At 43.0% G+C, this 25073-nt stretch overlaps 1 protein-coding gene across 1 annotated transcript in view; it reads right to left on the reverse strand.

The window, feature by feature from the left end:
- The window catches only part of LOC120530679 (dynein heavy chain 11, axonemal-like), a 645801-nt gene that overhangs the window by 255206 nt on the left and 365522 nt on the right, over positions 1 to 25073 (reverse strand). Inside the window, 7 exon segments of the mRNA XM_039755100.1 lie at positions 2008 to 2131; positions 9003 to 9165; positions 16268 to 16461; positions 18522 to 18683; positions 18794 to 19012; positions 19014 to 19034; positions 20644 to 20746. Coding sequence (XP_039611034.1) covers positions 2008 to 2131; positions 9003 to 9165; positions 16268 to 16461; positions 18522 to 18683; positions 18794 to 19012; positions 19014 to 19034; positions 20644 to 20746 — 986 coding nt within the window.

A 25073-nucleotide genomic window follows, 5' to 3' on the forward strand; every position in this document is an offset into this window, starting at 1 on the left:
TAATTAGAATTTTTTTTCGTGTATGTGTGAGATATGTGTGTGAGTGATTAAAGCATCTCTCAGAGAGCTGTTTTATTTATTTATGTATTTATTTATTTATTTAACATTTTATTGAATTTATTAAAATCAAACAACATTCCATACAAGCAACTCAAAATTTACACAATATCAACCCCCACCCATTGGGAGAGCCGTTGTATTTAATTACTAGAGGGTTTGCCCCCTGCTGTCTTCGCTCACCAACCCCCCTAGCCTGCACTGTGCGCCAGCCACTTCGCGTTTCTGCGGCTCGCATTGTGAAGAGGGGGGTTGAACGCACACTCAAGAAGACGCGGTTGCTCCTCCGAAACCCCCTCTTAAACGGTGATACAATGGGAAACAAATACAGTTTTTTTTTTACCTCCTCTTTACTCGATCAGCTGCTGGCTTGCTGCTGCTGCTGCCGTGCCATGCTGTGTAACCTCACGCAGCGCTTCGAACGTTTAAAAGCCTGTACAGCACCTGTCCTACTCTTTGTCTTTTAATTCCACCCCCAGCGTGATTAAATCTTTTGCCGCAAAGTCTCGTCTCGCAGGATGTGAGTTCTTGATATTTTTTAGTTTAGAATTTAAAAACGGAATAAGAATCTGAAAATCTAACATCACATTAAAGTTCGATAAACTCTGAAAAGAATGATACCAAACATATATACTGTATGTAGGTTTTAAAATAAGCCTGATTTAAAGCGTGACAAAAAAGTGACATAAAATCGTTGCACTTTTAGGCTTAGGATTTTAAATATATAGAGTAGATTTTAACATTTTATTGAATTTATTAAAAATCAAACAACATTCTATACAAGCAAGTCAAAATTTACAAAACATCAACCCCCATCCATTGGGAGAGCTCTTTTAAATCTTGTTGCATTGGTTTCAATGCAATGACAATAAAAAGATATTCTGTTCTGTTCTATTCTATTCTATTAATGTTGTGGCTGAGGCCAAAGTGGTGGTTAAGGCTTTGGACTTCAAACTCTAAGGCTGTTGGTTCAAATCCCACTACTGACACCACTGCGTGATAATCAGCAAGTCACCTGACTTGCCTGGGCTCCCATTGGATAACTCAAAGAAATGGAACCAATTGCATCATAAATGTTGGATGAAGATGTCAGCCAAATAAGTAAATGTAAATTAAATGACTCTCAGAAAGGCATTGGACTGACTGTTTTAACCACGCCCCCTATATGTCATCCCCGCCCCCTGTGTTCTGTCCCCGCCCCATCCAGCAACAGGCAGTGAGGCCCTTCTCTCTCGGTCTGTTTTAGCCCCACCAGGGTTCACCCCTCTTTTGTCCCACCGTAGAGTGTGTCCCCTATGACTACACACCATCAGCATAAAGTACACGGCACATACACACGCTATAGTGTCTTTCATAGCTCACACTATCATTAAGGATCTGTACAAGGAGGACACTTTTTCATTCTCTTTTCCCCACAATGGATGGTTTCCGGTCCTGCACTTTGCGTATCGTCTCATTAGCGAGAATCTTTTTCTTTATTTAAACTCACACTTCAGCTTTACCTTTAAAAGGTTAATCAGCCTTTCATGTTCAATGAGATGAAGGATTTTCTTCTTTTTTTTTTTTTCCCAGAAAGCATACTTTTGAAATAACACCTTAACATTTCTTATGCTTTTTCACATGTGAACAATATGAAATTATAAAAAAAAAAGGCTATTATAATAAACTCCACATTTACTGATTGCAACTGATTATGTTAAGCAGCTTATTTTACGCGGGTCATAAAAGGGTGACTTAATAGCTCCAGTGCGAGTGGAACGCAAGGCTGAACTCGTGCCCCCCACTGATGAAGTCTATTCAAAACTCAAGTGACCTGCTCTTATTTCAAATGTTATGTGTCTGAAGTGTTTTGATGATGAATATGTTTGTCAAAGTTTCAAAGCAGAGATCTCTGCTGCTATTATTCCAAGACCTTAACTTGAAGCACTCGAGTGAACCTGAACACAATACCTGATGCCAGCATGTCATTAATGAGCACTAGAAACCTCTCATCTGGTATCTGAGCGTCCGTGTGGAGAAACACACTTCCAATGTTCTTCACTCCAACTTTCATATACAGGGCAGCTATGTCACTCTGTGAAGTGAAAAAAAAGGGAGACATCATATAAGCAATCAACGCTACAGAGCAAATAATAATAAAAAAAAATCAACCAAAATTGTATACTGGGTGTGACTGCGTCCCCCTAACTAAAATATATCACACTGTGTGCATAAATAAGGATGTACGGGACGTTGTGGCCAATGTATTTAAGCGGATGGTGGATAGAGGAGTAAGTGTGGTGGGGGGGGACGGGGGCTACATGAGCGAGACAGAAAATCAGCAGGTGGGACTACAGCATACACAAATACGCATGTATCTCGGTAGACATCTGCCTCAAACTGTGATGGACAAAGCAAGGAATAAAAATAAAACAAGAACAATGAACGGCACGAAATAAAAACAAGATTCATTGCAATCATTTTTGTTTTGCGTCTTTCCCCTGCTAAGATTCCTCTCTACTGCAGCTGGGAAGATGAGCTGTACTGCTGCCAGATTTCCATAGTATACCCGGAATCTCGGTGACATGGCCGCCTACATTACTGCTACCGAATCCAAATTAGCTCCACAGGAAATTTGTAACTCATTCATTCATTCATGCATTTTCCACAGCTTATCCATACATCCCCTTTTCCCCATTTATTGTGGGATCCCAAGGCATTCCCAGGCCATTTGGGAGATCTAAAAGGTCTCCCAGCTGGTCGTGCCCATAAAACCTCTGCAGGGAGGCATCCGTATCAGAGTCCCAAACCACCTCAGTTGGCTCCTCTTGATGTGGAGGGTCTGACATCTGAGCTTCTCATCCTGTCTCTAACAGAGTGTCAAGCCACTTTGCGGAGAAAGCTCATTCTGGCCGCTTGCACCCGCAATCTCATTCTTTCCGTCATTACTCTAAGCTTCTGACTATAGATGAATTCAGGGATGAAGATCGACTGGTAAATCGAGAGCTTCGCCTGCTGACTGGGCTCCTTCTTCACCACTACAGATTGGTACATTGACATAACTGCACTCGCCGCCCCAATCAGTCTGTTGATCTCACCATCCCTTTACCTCTCACTTTTGAACAAGACCCCGAAATACTTCATCTTCTCCACTTGAGGCAGTAACTCACCTCCCACTTGCAGAGGCCCTGTGAATGAGGGGTTTAGAAGTGCAGGCCCATACATCCCTTTTCCTCAGCCACAGTTTCCAGCTCATATTGTGGGTTCCAAAGGCATTCCCAGGCCATCTGGAAGATCTAATCCTCCCAGCAAGCCCAGGGTCTTCCCCAGGGTCTCCCTCCCAGCTGGTCGTGCCAATAAAACCTCCCAGGGAGGCATCAGTATCAGAGGCCCAAAAAACCTCAGTTGGCTCCTCTCGATGTGGAGGGTCTGACATCTGACCTCCTCACCCTGACTCTAAGAGAGAGCCCAGCCACTCTGCTGGCCGGTTGTACCCGCAATCTCATTCTTTCTTTCATTACTCGAAGCTCCTGACCGTAGCTGAAGTCACGGACGTAGATTGACTGGTAAATCGAGAGCTTCGCCTACTGACTTGGCTCCTTCTTCACCACTACAGATCGGTTTAGCGACCACACAACTGCACTCGCCGCCCCAATCAGATTGTTTTTCTCACCATCCCTTTACCTCTCACTCACGAACAAGACCCCAAAATATTTCATCTTCTCTGCTTGTCGCAGTAACTCATCTGCCACTTGGAGAGGCCTGTGAATGAGGGGTTTAGAAGTGCAGGTCCAGGATTGGCTGACAATTCAATGAGCTAATATAAAATGAGATTCCAGCCAAACGGGGTCATCATTTGACCATATATTTTCTTACTGAGGACCATGGCCATAGAGTTGGAGGTGCTGGTCCTCATCCCTGCTACTTCACACTCAGTTGCAAAAAAGATTGCAATTCATGCTGGAGTTTGCAGCCTGATGAAGCTAACAGGACTGCATCATCTGCAATACCGTGAAGCAATTCTAATTGAAATGGACAGCCGGGCATCTCCATTCACAAACCTTGGCAGGTCGTACAGAAGAGCTCAGTGACTTTAAATGTGGGGACCTCACCCAGGTGTTTCAAATCCTCAAAGTTACTGATAAAGTAGATCCAGCAAAGTTCTTTTAGCTTAAGGGTGAATCACATACTAGAGGACATCGGTGGAAATTAAGGGGAAGTGCATTTAAGATGGAAGCCTTTCTTGATGCAAAGAGTTGTGGGGATCTACAACAAACTAACAAGCCATGGAGTTGAAGCAGGAACCTTGAGAACCTTTAGGATGAGATATTGGGGACAGCTTAGCTATTAGCTAAACAAACGAGCTTGTTGGACTCAGTGGTCTCCATTTGTTTGTCAAATTTCTCATATTTCACTGTCATAGGATGCCATGTAGACTGAGGATGTGAAATTTCCACTTTGTTAGATCTGCCCCAGTCAACTGGAAGTGCTGTTATTGTGAAGCGTCAAGGAGCAACAACAGGTCAGCCACGAAATGGTAGGCCACACAAATTCACCAAATCTGAAGCACACAGCACGTAACAATCAACCTCTGTGGCGTCACTCACAGCAGAGTTTCAACCTGCCTCTGGAAGCAACATCAGCACAAGAACCGCGCAACAGGAGCTCCATGAAATGGGCTTCTGTGGTTGAGCAGCCTAAATTTACACTGCACAATGCCAAGTCTCAACTGGAGCAGGGTGAAGCAGGCCACCATTGGACTCTGCACCTGTGGATATGTCTTCTCTGGAGTGCTGAACCACGCTTCACTATCTGGCAGTCTGGTTTGGTGGATGCCAGGAGAACGCTACCTTCTGGACTGCATAGTGCCTAGTGTGATGTTTGGTGGAGGAGGGATAATGGCAGTGGCCTCTTGGTTCCATTGAAGGGTCCTGTTAATGCCACAAAGACATTTTAGACAATTGTGCACTGGCTGCAGTTTATTGAAGGCCTTTTTTCTATTCCACAAAGCCAGGTCCATGGAGAAACTCAAGTGGCCTGCACAAAGCCAAGACCTCAACTCTATTGAACTCCTTTGAGATGAATTGGAATGCCGATGGCGAGCCTGGTCTTCTCGTCCAACGTCAGTACCTGACCTTACCAGTGGCTGAATGTGCACAAATCAAATGTGGGTTACTCCATAATAATGACCCTGGTTTTGAAAGCCCTTAACACTGTGAGTGGTGCGCCAGCTAGTGACATCAGCTAATTTCTCTATGTGTGCCAGCTGCCACCAGTCCTGTGCAGCGTCACCTTTATACTGACATATTAAATTATTTTGTGTCAGGAAGCAGGATTGATAGCATTGTACAAACGTCATCATCACCCCAACATGTAACAAGTGACCGCATGTTTGGCACTTTTCACAAAGCTTCGTCTAGCCGGCTCTCTCAAAGTCATTTCTGCCGAGTTAATGTTGTTTCATGGCTGACACATGCACGTACATTTAATGCGTTCACAGGCACACACACAACCAGGATGAGGTGATCAACCTGATTAAGGCAGAATCCTGCTTTCTTAGTAATCTTTGAATAATTGAAGGTTGGCATCCTTCAACATCTGCAGTAAGATGCTGCAGATGTTCTACCAGACGGTTGTGGCGAGTGCCCTCTTCTACGCGGTGGTGTGCTGGGGTGGCAGCATAAAGATGAAAGACGCCTCACGCCAGGACAAACTTGTTAAGAAGGCAGGCTCCATTTTAGGATTAAAGTTGGACAGTTTAACATCTGTGGCAGAGCGACGGGCACTAAGCAAACTCCTGTCAATCATGAAGAATCCACTGCATCCACTGAACAGTGTCATCTGCAGACAGAGGAGTAGCTTCAGTGACAGACTTTTGTCACTGTCCTGTTCCACTGACAGACTGAGGAAATCGTTCCTACCCCACACTATGCGACTCTTCAATTCCACCCGGGGGAGTAAATGCGAACATTAATTTTATTTTAATTCTTTTCATTTTTATTACTATTTAATTTAATATTGTTTCTTTGTATCAGTATACTGCTGCTGGATTATGTGAATTTCCCCTTGGGATTAATAAAGTATCTATCTATCTATCTATCTAATCTGTGTTAACATGCAGAAGTGATCTCCTGACGTTCTCCTTTGGCAAAACACTCTGACGTCATTAAACTGGACAAAAACGTCATCATTGGCCACCGTGAATCTGAAAATATGCATGATGCCTGTGATCATTCTCTCGTGTTTTGTAAGTAAATGCAATCCTTTTTATGGGCCATGAAGTAAATAACCTCCAATGCCACTAGGTGGCACTGCTCAGGGTGGTAAAGGATGTGTGTGCTGCTCAAACTCCATTTGTCTCTCAGCAATCAAGTGTGGCGCCGTCTACACACTGAATAACATATCAGCATTACTGAACTATTGACATTATTATATTTACTATGCATTGTTATTTCTTAACCCCACATAGAAGATGAAGAGGGAGAAAAAGAAGAAGAATTACTGCCTAATTACTTTTGTTTATTCTAAATCTTACATTTAATTCCATAGTAAAATTTTGCAAGGGCCTAATAATCTCAGAAGCACTACGTAGATACTAAATAACAAAAAAAAAAAAACATGTCTTTCTGCCGTGATGTCATAAGTGTCTGCTTTTTATTTGTTTTATGCATGTAATAATGTTCATTGTATCACTCCTCTGGGTGAACAAAACAAGTAAATATCCTGGACCTGAGGCTGTGAAGACTTGTGGTATGAACACTGGCCGCTGTGTCACCAGGTCCCACTGACAGAGAGCAGGTGAACAGAGGACTTCCAAGGGCATGTCACTGTATGTGGTCCTGGGAATGAGGGGAGTAGAAGAGCAGGTGTAGGATTGGGTAGCAATTCTATGAGCAACTATAAGATGAGTCTCCAGCCAAAAGGGTTCGTCACTTGATGAGTGGAGTGAGGAAGGTCCCCAGCTGTTGAGTGAGTGTGTTAACTGTAGGAGGCTTATGTTTATTTTTCATTATAAGTATTCACTCACCGGCCACTTTATTAGGTACACCTTGCTAGTACCTGGTTGGACCCACTTTTGCCTTCAGAGCTGCCGTAATTCTTCATGACATTGACTTAACAATGTGTTGGAAGCATTCTGCAGGGTCTTGGGTCCATATTGACATGATAGCATCACACAGTTGCTGCAGATTTGTCAGCTGAACATCCATGATGTGAATTGCCTGCTCCACCACATCCTAAAGGTGCTCTATTGGATTGAGATCTGCTGACTGTAATGACCTTTTGAGATCAGTGAACTCCTTGTCATGTTCAGAACACCTGATCTGAGCTTTATGACATGGCATGTTATCATGCTGGAAGGAGCCATCAGAAGATGGGCACACTGTGGTCATAAAGGGATGGACATGGTCAGTAACAATACTCAGATAGGCTGTGGCATTTAAATAATGGTCAGTTGGTACTAAGGGGCCCAAAGCGTGCCAAGAAAATATCCCTCACACCATTAAACCACCACCACTGGCATGAAGCGTTGATATAAGGCAGGATGGATCCATGCTTTCATGTTGTTGACACCAAATTGTGAATGTTGCAGCAGAAATTGAGATGCATCAGACCAGGCTATGCTTTTCCAGTCTTCAGTTGTCCACTTTTGGTGAGCCCGTGTGAATTGTACCCTCAGTTGCCTGTTTTTAGCTGGCAGGAGTGACCCCCAGTGTGGTCTTCTCCTGCTGTAGCCCACCTACTTCAAGGTTCGACTTGTGCATTCAGAGATGCTCTTTCTTAGTTGTAACGAGTGCTTATTTGAGTTCCTGTTGCCTTTCTATCAGCTCAGACCAGTCTGGCCATTGTCCTCTGACCTCTGGCATCAACAAGGCTTTTCTCACCCAGAGAACTGCCGCTCACTGGGTATTTTCCCATTTTTGGATCACTAGAGATGATTGTGTGTGAAAATCCCAGTAGATCAGCAGTTTGGGAAATATTCAGACCAGCCTGACTGGCACCAACAACCCGGCCAAGTTCAGAGTCACCTCAGTCACCTTTCTTCCCCATTCTGATGTTTGGTTTGAATTTGAGCAGGTCATCTTGGCAAGGTCTACAGGCCTAAATGCATTGAGTTGCTGCCATGTGATTGGCTGATTAGATATTTGTGTTAGCAAGCAGTTGAACAGGTGTACCTAATAAAGTGGCCGGCGAGTGCAAGTATAACAACGAGCTGGATGAAAATGAAACTAATACTTTATTAAGTGGTTTCTGTTACCAGATTGCATGCAGCACACTCTTTTCTGCTTGGCTGTGTGACTGAGCGCTGCGATGGGTCAGCGTATTGCTAGGTATGCTACTTACCTAACACCCAGTACTGCTGGGATAACAACACTGGTATTTTCACTTCATCAAAATAAGTATCGCATCACGTTACTTAATAGTTTAAAAAGTAATCAAACTACTTAACAGACATTACTTTTAACGTGAAATTTTGTTGTTGAGTTTAGCTCTGTACGCCCGGCTCATCCACATAAATTTATTGATTTCTGAAATACTGAGACAAATTATTTTACCCAGGAGAAGGAATAATGAGGTTGCTCATACTTTTGTCTTATTCATCTTTGTAGACAATAAAAGTGTGTGTGAAGCTAAACGGACTTGTGCCGGCTACGATATCCTTAACTGTAACCTGGTTAAGGGTTTACATGGCCACGTTATTCAGACAAATCTATGTGTGTGAACTCAGGTTCTTCAAATTCGGTTATTCTCTAACTAGAATAATGGTTTACATAGCATTTGAGGAACAGAGTTTCTGTGAATAATCAGGTTATTAAGGCACATTTAAATGTGCTCAGGGTTTATGCTGGTCCTTCTGCTAACCTTGATGCCCATGAGGCCTTACTTCTAGTGATGTTACGCACACATTTCTGGTTTGAATTCTCTGGCCACATCCCACACAAATAGAATCTCCTCTGTCACCTCACCCTCAGATCGTGGATGCCGTATCCCTTGCGAAGTGTGATCTGGAAGACCTCCAGCATGCTGAGGAACGCTGCCAGACGACAAAGACTTTGCTTCCCACTGCCGCCAACCCCAATCAGAAGTGCATTGCCATGTGGGGTTTCCAGAATACGGCTGATGCGGCATCTGCAAGAATCAGATGTACCCTGGGTTACATATTTGCTCTATGTTCACTTATTATTCACACACACATACACAGAGTCAGGTGTACATACAGCATACACAAGGACACGCAAGGTGGATATGGTGGACAATTGTAAAAGCCCATACACCAAGATGCCTGCACCTAAGTAGAGTAACACCTTGTGTGGCCCGTAGGGGGCACCAACAAGCCCCAAACTCCAACTATATACAGACAGTCCCAGATTCAAATGAAGGTTTATTTGTGACAATACCTTGAACAGGTTTCCTCTTGCCTTGAGGAACAGCACACACTACAGTATAGTGACAATTCTTATGTCCTCCTCTCCTTCCACACCACCATGTTGTCCACTACCTTTCAACTCTGACTCTCAAATGCAGGTAAGGACGACTTTTTTTATGTTGGACCAGGAAACATATCCAGTGCCACCCCACTGCATGATAGGAGCACTTCCAGGTCAGACAAAAGCTGCCTCAAAGTAGAGACGATGTTCCTGTGCAGCTCTGCCTAGCGGCACCCAAGCACCCCATCAGGGCTGTCCATCAGAACCCCCAGTGATAGGAGTTCCACCAGAAGGATGCTGCCATCCCAGGTAAAGGTAAAATACGTGGCCAAGGGAATCAGTCTCCCCCTTTGATCTTACATTATTACGGCCACCGAGAAGGGAAAGGAATCAGCAAGCAGCACTAAGCATAATTAGCCATGGGGTGCTGTTCAAGAGGATGAGTGAGAGTGTAGGGATCTAGTTACATTATACAGTTGTGCTTGAAACTTTGTGAACCCTTTAGAATTTTCTATATTTCTGCATAAATATGACCTAAAACATCATCAGATTTTCACTCAAGTCCTAAAAGTAGATAAAGAGAAACCAGTTAAACAAATGAGACAAAAATATTATACTTGGTCATTTATTTATTAAGGAAAATGATCAAATATTACATATTTGTGAGTGGCAAAAGTATGTGAACCTTTGCTTTCAGTATCTGGTGTGACCCACCTTTGAAGCGATAACTGCAACTAAACGTTTCCGGTAACTTTTGATCATTCCTGCACACGGCTTGGAGGAATTTGAGCCCATTCCTCCATACAGAACAGCTTCAACTCTGGGATGTTGGTGGGTTTCCTCACATGAACTGCTTGCTTCAGGTCCTTCCACAACATTTCGATTGGATTAAGGTCAGGACTTTGACTTGGCCATTCCAAAACATTAACTTTATTCTTCTTTAACCATTCTTTGGTAGAACGACTTGTGTGCTTAGGGCTGTTGTCTTGCTGCATGACCCACCTTCTCTTGAGATTCGGTTCATGGCAGATGTCCTGACATTTTCCTTTAGAATTCTCTGATATAATTCAGAATTCATTGTTCCATCAATGAAGGCAAGCCGTCCTGGCCCAGATGCAGCAAAACAGGCCCAAACCATGATACTACCACCACCATGTTTCACAGATGGGATAAGGTTCTTATGCTGGAATGCAGTGTTTTCCTTTCTCCAAACATAACGCTTTTCATTTAAACCAAAAAGTTCTATTTTGGTCTCATCCGTCCACAAAACATTCTTCCAATAGCCTTCTGGTTTGTCCACGTGATCTTTAGCAAACTGCAGACGAGCAGCAATGTTTTTTGGAGAGCAGTGGCTTTCTCCTTGCAACCCTGCCATGCACACCATTGTTGTTCAGTGTTCTCCTGATGGTGGACTCATGAACATGAACATTAGCCAATGTGAGAGAGGCCTTCAGTTGCTTAGAAGTTACCCTGGGGTCCTTTGTGACCTCGCCGACTATTACACGCCTTGCTCTTGGAGTGATCTTTGTTGGTCGACCACTCCTGGGAGGGTAACAATGGTCTTGAATTTCCTCCATTTGTACACAATCTGTCTGACTTTAGATTGGTGGAGTCCAAACTCTTTAGAGATGGTTTTGTAACCTTTTCCAGCCTGATGAGCATCAACAACTCTTTTTGTGAGGTCCTCAGAAATCTCCTTTGTTTGTGCCATGATACACTTCCACAAACGTGTTGTGAAGAGCAGACTTTGATAGATCCTGTTCTTTAAATAACACAGGGTGCCCACTCACACCTGATTGGCATCCCATTGATTGAAAACACCTGACTCGAATTTCACCTTCAAACTAACTGCTAATCCTAGAGGTTCACATACTTTTGCCACTCACAAATATGTAATATTCGATCATTTTCCTTAATAAATAAATGACCAAGTATAATATTTTTGTCTCATTTGTTTAACTGGTTTCTCTTTATCTACTTTTAGGACTTGAGTGAAAATCTGATGATGTTTTAGGTCATATTTATGCAGAAATATAGAAAATTCTAAAGGGTTCACAAACTTTCAAGCACAACTGTATATCCAGGGTCTGTTCTTATAATAAAGATAATAATAATAAGTTTTATTTATGTAGCGCCTTTCATACACTCAAGGAAACTTTACAATTTAACAAAAACACATCAACAAGACAGTAGAAGTTACATACAAGAAAACAAATAAAGATGTGTTTTTAACAGAAGTTTGAAATGAAAAATAGAAGACTGAGAGGGAGAGCATTCTGAATTTTAGGGGCCATCACACTGAAAGCTCTGCCATTCATAGTTACTAACCTGTATTTAGGTACAGTGAGTAAGTTAGTGTCCCATGAACTTAATGCACAGGCAGGAGTGTAAGGAAGCAGCAGCTCTGACAGATAATGAGGGGCTCAACCATGAAAGGCTTTAAAGGTGAGAAGAATAATTTTATATTTGATTCTTGAAGAAACTGGTAACCAATGCAAATCATGGAGGACAGGATTGATGTGAGCAGATTTTGTAGAGTGTGTAAGTAAACGAGCAGCAGAATTCTGAACATACTGTAATCAATCGATATATTTAGTCAGGAGGCCATAAAACAAAGCAATGCAATAGTCCGGACGGGTAGTGATGAAAGCGTGAATCGGTGTTTCAGTATCTTTCACACTGAGGAAAGAATGCAGATGAGCAAATGTTGTGAAGATGAAGGAAAGCTGTCTGTTCTATTGAGCTAATGCGTGATTGAAAAGTATGGAGCTGATTAAAGATGACACCCAAATTACAGACTGATGCTGAGGGTTCAATTCTAAATTATTATTCAATAATATTCTCGATTATGGTCAGCTAACGTACTCCTCAAATGAAAATACAGTAATCCCTCGCTATATCGCGCTTTGACTTTCACGGTTTCACTCTATCGCGGATTTTATATGAAAGCATAATTAAATATATAACGCGGATTTTTCGCTGCTTCGCGGGTTCTGCGGACAATGTGTCTTTTTACTTCCTGTGCATGCTTCCTCAGTTGGTTTGCCCAGTTGATTTCATACAAGGGACGCTATTGGCGGATGACTGAGAAGCTAACCAATCAGAGCACGCAGTTAAGTTCCTGCTTGCTGAATGCGATGTTAACCAGGAAGTCTCGTTTCGCTCATTCAGCATCAACGTGTTTTGCTGTGTAAAGAGTTGTGCTCTTTTGTGTTTATCTTTGTGCATAGTCAAGTCCTACATTATGGCTCCAAAACGATCTGCTACTGCTTCAGGGGCCGTGCCCAAGCGCAAGAAGAAGATGTTAACGATTGCCGAAAAGGTAAACGTTTTGGATTTGTTGAAGGCTACGATTCTTTTTATTTAAAAAGTAGGAAAGGAATATAAGATCTACGGCCGCAGTGTCCTTTTAACCAGGGTGCAAAACAAGTTGTAAGTGGATGTAATAAGGCATGGAATCTGCTTTAGGGATTTGGATTGAAGACTGCCAGAAGAAGAACAACGGCAGTGCTACACAATCGCCTGAAATGGCTCCTTTAAGGGCTGTAACGCTCTCCTTTGTTGTGCAGTAAAATAAAACTCATTGTTATCGGACAAGTCATCGTGTCATTGTTGGTGAGTAACCATAATTAATTTTCTACTTACAGTACTTAGTACATGTACGTACGTTTAGTGTCACTGTACACACACATTTACTGTATACTATTTTTGTTGCATTGTACGTATTTATTGCTGGCGGCCTGTCTATCGTAATGGCTGTAACATGTGATATCGGAGATACTCAATATCTTTAAAATAATATTTAGGTTTTACTGTATATAAACTGTGTTTATATACATAATTTCAACGAATCTTACCTAATATCTAAGAGAATACAAAGGGATTATGCTGTATAACTCTGCGGGGAATATTTATAAACAGTGTGGGAGAGTTTATAAGGGCTTAAAATATATAAAAATAACCATAGAAACATATGGTTTCTACTTCGCGGATTTTCACCTATCGCGGGGGGGTCTGGAACGCAACCCCCGCGATCGAGGAGGGATTACTGTACTGCTATTTTTTTACATTTTTTATGTTTGTAATGCATGAGGGTGCAAATCCAGCAGGACCAGGTCATGATGTCATACATCCATTATGTAGATCGGGCAGCAACTTTACAGTATGCATGTGTGGAAAGTCATCTCATGCTGGCCTTGCAAAACATCATGGGCTTTGGGGAAAAAAAGTTTGTCTAAGCCAGCAGCATAATGAACTTCCATGAAAATATTCGGCAAACAAGGTCACCGATGAACATGGCATATTCGCTGCAGAAAACGCTTTTGCGAATTTCACCGATCATCATTGCCCACAACTTTAGTCCAGACTACCCTGACTAGAGCTGCTGACTAGCTGCGCATAATGCTTCTTAGTTTGTACAGAAATATAAGCAATACAATATTCATAAACCATTACCGACTCTCCTCTCTTCTGTTTCCCTTCTTTGCTGCCACTGTTCTCCTGCTCAAGGTACTGGGAGCCTTGGAATCGTCCGATGGAAAGCTGCTGTCATCAGATTGGACAGCCAGCAGGAACTCTATTACAAAATGTCCAGAAGGGGCTGGGCAGCCAGTTGACTGAGGTCTCCAGGACCATCACTGTCACTGTGTCTGACTTCATCCCAGACAGTTAACCATGAACCCCCCAGAGGTTTCCTTTCCCCACTGATGCCACTGACTGGAGTTTTCTTCTTTTTCTATCCTCCGTTGTCAACTGGCCAACAATTCATGAATGGACAGAAATCGTTGGCTGCCAGGGATGTTAATCCATTTCTAGTTTTGTTTTCTGTCCATTTTAACATGTCTTTGTCTTTAGGTGTATTTAGTCATTTGTAAAAATCCTTACTTGTATTTCATGTGAGAAATTGTCATAGCACTCTCCTCCTGAAATCACTGAAAGGCACTATATAAAATAAACTGAATTGGTCCAAACGTGTATGTGCAACGATACACACCAGCACACAGGAGAAGTGCATCAGTGACAGGAACAAACATGTGACACAACTTGAGTTGTGGCCAAAAGTTTGGAGAGTGACACAAAGTCTGCTGCTTCAGTGTTTTTAGATCTTTTTGTCAGATGTTTCTATGGTGTACTGAAGTAGAATGACAAGCATCTCATAATTTTCAAAGGGTTTTATTGAGAATGACATGAAGTTTTTACACAGAGTCCATATTTGCAGTGTTGGCCCTTCTTTCTTTTTCAAGACCTCTGCAATCCACCCTTGACATACTGGCAGACAACTTCTGGGCCAAATCCTGACTGATGGCCCCCCATTCCTGCAGAAGCAATGCTTGGAGTTTATCAGAATTCGTGGGTTTTTGTTTGTCCACCCGCCTCTTGAGGATTGACCACAAGTTCTCAATGGGATTAAGGTCTGGGGAGATTCATGGCCATGGACCTACAGATTTCAATGCTTTGCTCCCCAAGCCACTTAGCTATCACTTTTGCCTTATGGCCCGGTGCTCCATCATGCGGGATTGTTCATTGTTGGTCACCAAACTGTTCTTGGATGGTTGGTACAAGTTGCTCTCTGGGGATGTTTTGGTCCCATTCTTTATTCATGGCTGTGTTCTTAGGCAGAATTGTGAATGAGCCCACTGCCTTGGCTGAGAAGCAACCTCACACATGAATGGTCTCAGGATGCTTTACTGTTGGCATGACAGAGGTCTGATGGTAGCGCCGCTCACGTTTTCTTTTTTCCAGCTACCCCAAACAATCAGAAAAGGGATTCATCAGAGAAAATGACTTGACCCCAGCAGTCCAATCCCAGAATATCAGCCTGTCCCTGATGTTTTTCTTGGCTTCTTTGCTGCTCCAGGCCATCCTCCAAAAGTCTTCGCCTCACTCACACCTGCCTGCTGCCATTCCTGACCAAGCTCTGCCCTGGTGGTGCCTAAGAACACAGCCTTGAATAAAGAATGGAACCAAAACAGCCTCCGAGAGCAACATCACCCAACCATCCAAGAACAGCTTGGTGATCAACAATGAACAATCCAGCATGATGGAGCACTGGGCCATAAGGTAAAAGTGAGAACTAAGTGGCTCGGGAACAAAACATCAAAATTTGGGGTCCATGGCCAGGAAACTCCCCATTGAGAACTTGTGGTCAATCCTCAAGAGGGTGGATTGCAGAGGTCTTGAAAAAGAAAGAAGGGCCAACACTGCAAATATGGACTCTTTGCATAAACTTCATGTAATTGTCAATAAAAGCCTTTGAAACTTATGAAATGCTTGTCATTCTACTTCAGTACACCATAGAAAGATCTGATAAAAAGATCTAAAAACACTGAAGCAGCAGACTTTGTGAACAGCAACACTTGGGTCCTTCTCTAAACTTTTGGCCCCGACTGTACACAGTAGACTTTACACTTCTGCCTCTGGAGTGCCATCTGTAGGCCGCATGCTGCGTGTTTAGGCAGATACTGCATGTTGTATTTCATCTGTCTGTCCCCTACAGGCATTGTTCTCCTCCTTTAACTTACATGTACAACAAAGCAAAGATAAAGTTTTGAGGACAAGACAAAAGAAACCTGATTTGAAAGCCAAGGCTGCCACAACGTGACACTCAAACACAAAGCTTTTGTTAAAATTAGAAGGATAAAAAGCAAGCCATGACAAGCAAGGCCACCTGGTAACCTGACAGATGGCCATTCTGACTAATGAGGGCTGCTGAAATATTCATGAGCTGTTCCTAAGGTAGACAGAACACCAAGTGACTAACCTTGACATGAAAGGCACTTATAAAATATGAAAGGCCAACGTACATGTGCTGCATGGCCTCTTCAAACAGGACAAGATTCATCACAGCATGCACCTCGTTGTAATGCTCCAGGGCGTCACACAAAATTTTATGCAGCTTCTCCCAGTCAGACACAGGGAAGTAGCGCGGCTCTCCAACTCCATGGGCAAAGTGACAGTAGATGAGAGGCTGATGGATGAAGATGTGCTCATCGATGCCCTGAAAGAGAACACATCACGCAAAACAAGTTTAGCTCCGCAGCAACACAAGTTTAAATGTCAGGAAGAAAAAAAGATGAAGGTCCCTATTAATCTTAAATAGTGTCTCAGATATAATAAGTAAAGGATTATGGTGTGAGGAACCTCCCAGAATGAGGTGATTTTAAAAGTAGTGTTTCTCTGGGGGTCAGTACTGCGGCCGCTTGTTTAATCGTTGAAAGGGTGGCCACTAGAGGGTGTACCAGCACTCCAGACCCCCAGAGACAATCGCACCACAACAGTCCCACTACAGTTAAAGAGCTCTTCATTTAAACAATGCCTTCAGCACAACTCTTTCTCTTCGTTTTCAATCTTTTCTTTTCTTTCTTTTCCACACCTGAGCTTCTCTTGAGTTGAGTGGAGGGCTCTCTCTAAACTCCAGACCTGGGAGTACTTCCGATGCCTAATCTACTTTACCGACAGGAATACACTTCTGAGGCAAGTGGGAAACACAACGCTCCTTGTAACACCAGTATCCAAGAACGTCCCCTGGCAGCCCCCACAGACCCTGACTGGGCAGGCACACGGGACCACTTGCAGACATCCTTTCTGGGACATTCTAGATGTGATGCTGCCACCCAGTGTATGGGATGGGATTGGAGGTGTTGGTGCACTCTGTCCATAACAAGCATTCGACCACCATGCAGACCTTCCAGGATCCTGGGCCCTTCATAAAGGCTGCTCGTTGGCTCCCGATGTAGCCAATGTAACATTCTTCAACCTCCATGTACTGGTATGGAATGGAGATATCACTCCCCCATTGGTCTTCCCATTAGCAAGGTCTTCTGGTTAGGTAGCAGTGTCCATACCGGCTAAGATGCTGCTTCATCCATCACAAAGGTTTTTAGGGAGATCATATCTGAAAGAATGAGATACTTTTATTTCCACGCCCAGATTCTTTGTTACGCACACTCACATGTGTCCTCCATCACACTCCTGTTCTTTTACGGCCAGATCACAATTGAATGTAATTAATTGTAAATTTCCAGTGTTTGTATGACATTTTTCAAGGATTTTGTGGGCTATTTTTGGGGCAGTTTTAAGGTTTTGGGCAATTGTAGAACTATAACATCCCCTTCTCCTAGCTTGTCATTAAATATTCTGAATTTGAGAATTGTGTCAAAAACCTGGAGGCTCATACCAATAGGTAAAGCAGGAAACATGTTTAAATGTACTTATTTAGATAGATAGATAGATAGATAGATAGTGTGGAACTGAACCCGGACACAGACAGACGGACATTGTTTGTTCACCCAACACACTCATTTTATTAAATACACTATTTACAAACAGTTCAGTGCACAACCCAGTGCCTCCAGCACTGATCCCCCAAAGTCCAGGCCTCACAGTCACCAAATGCCTTCCTTCTGGCCGCCTCCACTCCTCTCACCAAGCTCCGTCCTCTTCCACCCGATTCTTGCCACTGAATGAAGGGAGGCGGCCCCTTATATAGGAACCAGCTGCTTCCTGGCAATCTTCTGCAGAAACACCCCCGTGTGGCGGAAGTGCCGGCTGTACACCCAGAAGCCCTCCGGGTGTCCCTGCTCCTCTTCCCCCCAGCACTTCCTGGTGTGGCGGAAGTGCTGAGGTCCAGGGTTGTTCAGGCACCAGAGCGCCACCTGGCGGTGGCCAAGGGCCCCTAAAGGGGTGGGCTTCCAAGCCCTCTACCCATGGCCCCAACACAACCAGGGCGATCGCCCCCTCGTGGTCTGGAGGAGGCACATGCCCTCCTCTGGTCCTCCTGGGCATCTTGGCTGGGCTCCACCCCCAGCCGCATGCGACAATAGATAGATAGATGAAAGGCACTATATGATAGATAGATAGATAGATAGATGAAAGGCACTATATGATAGATAGATAGATAGATAGATAGATGAAAGGCACTATATGATAGATAGATAGATAGATAGATGAAAGGCACCATAAGATAGATAGATAGATAGATAGATATGTGAAAGGTACTAAATGGTAGATATATTAACAGACACATATCAGAAACACCATATAAATTTATAATGATACCTCAAAATATCGCTTTCCAGTGTCTATAAGTATCTTTGTGAAGAGTTCCACGTCCTTCTCCTCCATGAGCTTGTCAGAGTAGACCCTGGATGATTCATGCAGCCATAAATAGACCAAATCAATGGTGTATCTCACACACTCTGGAGAGGCAAAGAGAATCCCCTGCAGGTTGAAGATCAAAGCGTTTCTGCTTACTTTCTTGTTCACATCTTTTAAGATTCAGTATAAACTGCTGAGGGTTAAAGAGAGCGAATAGGCAGTGACAGAAATACCTGAAAAATATTCGACAAATCTCTCAGGTTGAAAATGTAATGGAATCTGATGGCTGTGGGCAGGAAGTTTTGAGTCATTTTATGGTGGAGGCAGACTGCAGCCTGGATCAGAGTGTTGACGGTCTTTGTGACACCATAGCTGAAGCTGCCCCTCTGAAAGTGTGCATTTAGGATGCTGGTGTAGATCGTCGTCAGAGCATTCACATTAGGGAAAGTGAACAGCAAATACAGAAAAGTGTCTCTGAAAAACATCATACAAAAAACATTAGTTTGAGTAAAATATTAATAAATATAGTGTTCTTAATAAGGTGGAAAAACATTAACAGTGAGGCAGGCCCCTGTAAAAAGATGTAACGACGTGGAGTTTCTAAGTAAGGCATTAGAGGAACAGAGGTCAAGGAGAAAATCTGCTAAGTATGAAATCTGTTAGAGAAGCAGACCTTGAAGCAGACACCACAGGAACACGTTAAAGTGACAACACAAGCGAGACAAGACTCTCAGTTAACATATCAGATAGGTAGAAGTCAAGGATAAGTCTTAAAAGTTAAAGCATGATAGTTTCTCTGAGGAAACACCTTTATAAAGCAGACATTTCACTAAAAAGGTCAGGATGGGTTGGGGAGCCATGCACTGGTACTGCACGTTGTCTCACCCATGACACGACAAAACAGCTCAGGATCCTGGTTGGTAACCCCCCAGGCAGACACACAGTCCGGTCCCACCCTCCAGAAATGATAGTCTGTCTGCCACAGCCAGGTGTTACGTGGGCATCCCCTTGGCCTGGTCCAGCCACTCAGGTCCTCAACAATAAGCCGGATCACCCTTGAAGAATCACGTCACATAGCCATAGTGCCGTAACTGACGGTTCCTGACAATGCAGGTAATGTGCCTCATTTGGGACTCCGTGAGCAAACTGCTTATTCAACATAAAGTCAAGCCAGCAATACCCAAGGACTCTCTGAAGAGACACAGTACTGAAGGAGTCCAGTCTTCGTCTCAGGTCACTGGATAGCGTCCATGTCTCACAACCATATAGCAAGACAGGAAGCACCAGGACTCTAAAGACTTGGACCTTCGTCCTTTTATAGATATTAGGAGCGCCACACACCCCTTTCCAGCGACCTCATGACTCCCCCACGCTCTCCCAATCCATCTACTGACTTCATAGGAAGAGTTACCAGAGACATGAATGTCACTGCCGAGGTAAGTAAACCTCTCGACGAGGTCGCCACATCTCTCTGCGGACAGATACACTGCTGATGGCTGTGCCCAAGAGGTCATTAACGGCCTGGATGTTGGTTTTTATCAGGACACTCACAAGCCCAGACACTCAGACTCCTCGCTCAGTCTCTCGAGACCACCGATCAGAGCCTCGATTGACTCCACGAAAATCATAACATTGTCAACAAAGTCAAGATCAGTGAATCTCTCTTCACCAATAGATGCCCCACAGTTGCTGGGCCCCATGATCCTACCCAACACCCAGACGTTCATCAAAAAGATGTGAGAAAATCAAACAGAATTGATAGGAAAGATTCCTAGAAGGTGAAGATCCCACATCAGATGTCACTGCTGAGAATCTCGACAAGGAAAGACTGAAGAGAAAACGTAGGTCTTGAAAGACAACAAAGTGTTAGGGATGAGTAAGGAGACCTGATAGAAGCTGTTATTTGGGCAACAACTAACCAACAGCCAAAAGAGCGGAAAACTCTAAAAACAACCAGCAGCGGGCAGAACATGCCAGTAAGCACATATAACCTGCCACCCACTTCACTTGGCAATGGGACAAGAAGATACCAGCAGCTTGTCTGGTGAGTTCTTGCCCTGGCCTTGGCTTTGTGTCTGTTTACCTGCAGCCTTGGGTTAACTGAGAAGCTGCCAGCAGCAGGATTCATGCAGGTGACGTATTGGCACTTGTGGATTTCTTTCAGAGTGAGCTTCTGTCGGTCATACCTAGAGAATGGAAGAATACAGACGAATCTTACAGAGCTGACGAGTTTACAACAACAACAACATTTATTTATATAGCACATATTCATACAAAAAAATGTAGCTCAAAGTGCTTTACAAAATGAAGAATAGAAAAATAGAAGACACAATAAAAAATAAAAATAAGTCAACATTAATTAACATAGAATCAGTAAGGTCCGATGGCCAGGGTGGAAAGAAAAAACAAAAAAAAACTTCAGATGGCTGGAGAAAAAAAATAAAATCTGTAGGGAGACCAGACCACGAGACCACTCAGTCCCCTTCTGGGCATTCTACCTAACATAAATCAAACAGTCCTCTTTGGATTTAGGGTTCTCATGGAAGGACCTGATGATGATGGTCACGTAGGCTTCTGGCTTTCAGTCCATCAATGTTGGAGCATCATGATGCTTTGAGTAGGTGGTGGTGGCGCAGGTCGCCACCACAAAGAAACCAGAAAAAGAAACAGAAGAGAGAGTTGGGGTCAGTACGGATTTTGGAGCCACTATGAATAGTTATTATGATGAACTGAACATACAGAGTATCAGTATTAAGTTAAAGTGAAGTTAGGAGAAAGCCATGTTAAAGTAATGTGTTTTCAGCAGTTTTCTAACTCTTTTAGGGCGGATGTCGACTTTTGTCGACAGGAGGGGTTGAGGGCGCATGTCGACTAAAGTCGACATCCAGGGATAGAGGGCGACAATCAGCTGTTAATGGCGACAAATCTCACTGTCACGTCACAGGCATTCCCTCTGTGCTTGGAGGAATGCTAGACTCGTTGACTCGGCAACTAATCCTAGCGTGTGCGTGAGTTGCGAAATGTAAGCAATGGCAAGATGGCATCGACATGTGACAAGGGAGCAAAGTGAGTGCAGAAAAGAAAACACTCGGCAGACAATGTTTTGCGCATTATCGCGGAGTGTGACTCAGATTTTTCAGAATCGGATTTTATTGACAGTGATCAGGAGATCAAGCAAGAGAGTGAGAAGCCAGCATCAGCTGATCAAACACCAGCCGATGCCGCGCCAGTGGATCTGCTGCCAGTTGAGCGAATTCGCGCAGCCGATGCATCTACGGCAAGGTTCGCGTGGGATAAATACACAGACATTGATCCGTTGAGAGCCGATCTGGCTGCTGGACTTCACAAGACGGCATGGCTTGCTGTTGGACACAACAGATCCCCAGCTGCTGTACTTCAGGCTGCTCTCTCCTGATGCTGCTTTTCAGTTACCATCAGACGAGATAAACAGGTAGGCAGAGAAATTTTTTGAATCGCGGGCTGCGTTTGCATCGCATTCTCGTTTTTCAAAGTGTAAACCCACAACAAAAGACGAGCTGAAGCGTGCTGTGGTATTACAAATAGAGATGGGACAGAACTGGTGATATAACTTCAGGGAGCATTGGTCCAAACGTGCTTTGTCCCCTGGTGGCTTTGGACAGGTTATGCAGCATGTAAAATGTATGTGATATGTATATGAAATCATAGAGTATGCAGGCTCATACAACATGCAACACAGTAACATTTGTCAAAAGTAAATATTTTTTTTGTTGATTTGATATGTTAAACAATTGCTTTGTGTTCTTTTTTAAAAATGTTAGTTTTTGGAAAAATATTCAGCCCTGGGAGATAAGAAACAAAAAAAAAAATTAGCCCTAAAAGAGTGCTCTACTGTATCAGCCTGGTGAATTCCTATTGACAGGCTATTCCAGACTTTAGGTGCATAACAGCAGAAGGCCGCCCGCCTCACCACTTCTTTTAAGTTTAGCTTTTGGAATTCTAAGGAGGCACTCATTTGAAGATCTAAGGTTACGATTTGGAATATAAGGTGTCAGACATTCTGATATATAAGATGGAGCGAGATTATTTAAGGCTTTATAAACCATAAGCAGAATTTTAAAGTCAATCCTAAATGACACAGGTAATCAGTGTAGTGACATCAAAACTGGAGAAATGTGTTCGGATTTTCTTTTCCTAGTTAGGATTCTAGCAGCTGCATTCTGCACTCGTTGCAAGTGATTGATGTCTTTTTTGGGTGGTCCTTAGAGGAGTGCGTTACAGTAATCTAGTCGACTGAAAACAAACGCGTGAACTTATTTCTCAGCATCTTCCAATGATATAAGAGGTCTAACTTTAGCTATGTTTCTTAAGTGAAAAAATGCTGTCCTAGTGGTCTGATGAATATGCAATTTAAAATTCAGATTACAGTCAACAGTTACCCCTGTTTTTTACTTCCGTCTTAACTTTTAATCCTAGTGCATCAAGTTTATTTCTGATAACCACATTGTATCCATTATTGCCAATTACTAAAATTTCAGTTTTCTCTTTATTTAGTTTGAGAAAATTACTATTCATCCATTCAGAAATACCAGTAAGACATTGTGTTAGTGAATCGGGCTTGATACCTGTCAGAGAAATTAGTATTTTGAATTAAAAAATAAAAAGCCGATATCACCGTTAAAAAAAATAAAAGCTCCCCGTGGTGGATGCTGTCTTTTGCAGCAAGTGTGAATTAGCCTCGCCATGGAATCAGTTCAGGGCATGTATTGATCAGACGTTTAAGAATTACTCCTAGGAATGGCACTAAAGGTCTGACTAGGATAAGAATTTGTCCCTCCCCAGAGTAGGACATGAGAAGAAGTTAGGAAGCGTCTTACACCCAGTGGCATTGGGGATTGATAGGGGGGCGAGGTGGCGACGGCCCCGGGCAGCCATATCTGGGGAGGGTATCCAATCCAAAGAGTGTTGCTCTCTAGGAGAGCCCTGATTCAAAATTAATTTTAATATAATATGAACAAATGTAAATTATTATAGCTCATTCTCAGTGATGCACTATGACTTCTAAGTGCTAGAAGTGCTCACACCGGGACTGACCGGGCCCCACACAGCGAAAAGAGGCCTTCGCTTGAAAACATTATGGGACATGGGACAAGAAATTGAACCCACGAGTCAAACGACCTTGAAAAGGGCTTCAGCACGAGAGAAACGCTCCACTTCTTCTCAATCCCTCAGTCCCGTATGCGCAGTGATCGTGTTAAGGGTCATTTGTCCAATCTTGGTGCAGTGAAGTGTTTCTCTGAGGCTGAGTTTATCTCACTTATTTCATCTCTCGTGTTCTTTTTCTAGCTAGTCCAATAAGGTAAGTCGGAGAAATATGTAGTCTGTGTCGCCAGAGTCAATCTGGGTTATGTTATAATTCCTACATGTACAGGAGTTCGGTCAGGGTTCTTGACCATTCAGATCTTCCATGTCACAAGAGCGTCTGACCAGCCCGGCTTCAATCAGCATTGAAAAAGAATTCCTCACAGATGATCTAAAAATGAAGTTGTACAATTGTTTTCAGAGAGGAGATCAAATTTGGAGAAACAAACTTAAATGAATATTCAATTTGAATAAAGTGTTCATTTCCTATGTAATATGCCTTTCTTTATCATATTCATATGCCTTCTTTACCATTCATTTTGACAGCACCTCACCTTAGGGGGCCATACAGTCAAGGAGTCTGCCCCGGGCATCTTCTAGCCTCTGCACACCAATGCCTACAAAAACTCTGGACATTTGAGAATGAATGATGCAACGATTTTACAACACATTATGCCAATTAGTAGTTTTCTTATAGTAATGGTAAGGCTTCACCACTAAGATAATAATAATAACATTCAAAGTAGAAGAAGGAGAAATAAACAATAATAATAAGGTAGGAAATTCTGCTAATCTGCCTGTAATTGTTGCCACTTTCCAACAACATCTCTCTATTATAAAAAAAAATCTTGGAAGGAGACGAGACATGATTTTCTCGAAGAGACACTTATACAAGTCCAGCGAGACAAGTCCACGCCCGGGGCCGGAAATAAAGGACAAAGAGTAGATGACAAAGCAGAACGTCGTAAAGATTTCAAAAATATTGGCGTGGTAAACATGCAGAGCAGGTAAGAGATAATGGAAGTATGAAAATTCGAAAATCTCAGAAAAAGGATAGTAATGATTGTGTTAACGCAAATAAACAGAAATTATTACTTGGTGAAATAACGGAACTGCGAAAAGAGATTGAATATATTGTTCGGATTTAAACTTTAAGTCGGAAACTTGTAGATCGTCCAATTCGTGTTGCCAGCAAGAATTAAAAGATTCTATAACGTTGGCGCGGTATGAAGTCCTGCGAGATGGAGACTTTTAACATGAGATTATTTCATGTCACGCCCTACTTACAACTATTTTCAAACAAGACCACGGTCATCTAACCTCAGTCGTGTGAATGCTTTTGTCAGACACACTTCCGGTGCTCTCAGCTCTTATAAATTTTATCAGGACAAT

This window comes from Polypterus senegalus, chromosome 6 (assembly GCF_016835505.1).
Source record: "Polypterus senegalus isolate Bchr_013 chromosome 6, ASM1683550v1, whole genome shotgun sequence".
NCBI lineage: Eukaryota > Metazoa > Chordata > Cladistia > Polypteriformes > Polypteridae > Polypterus > Polypterus senegalus.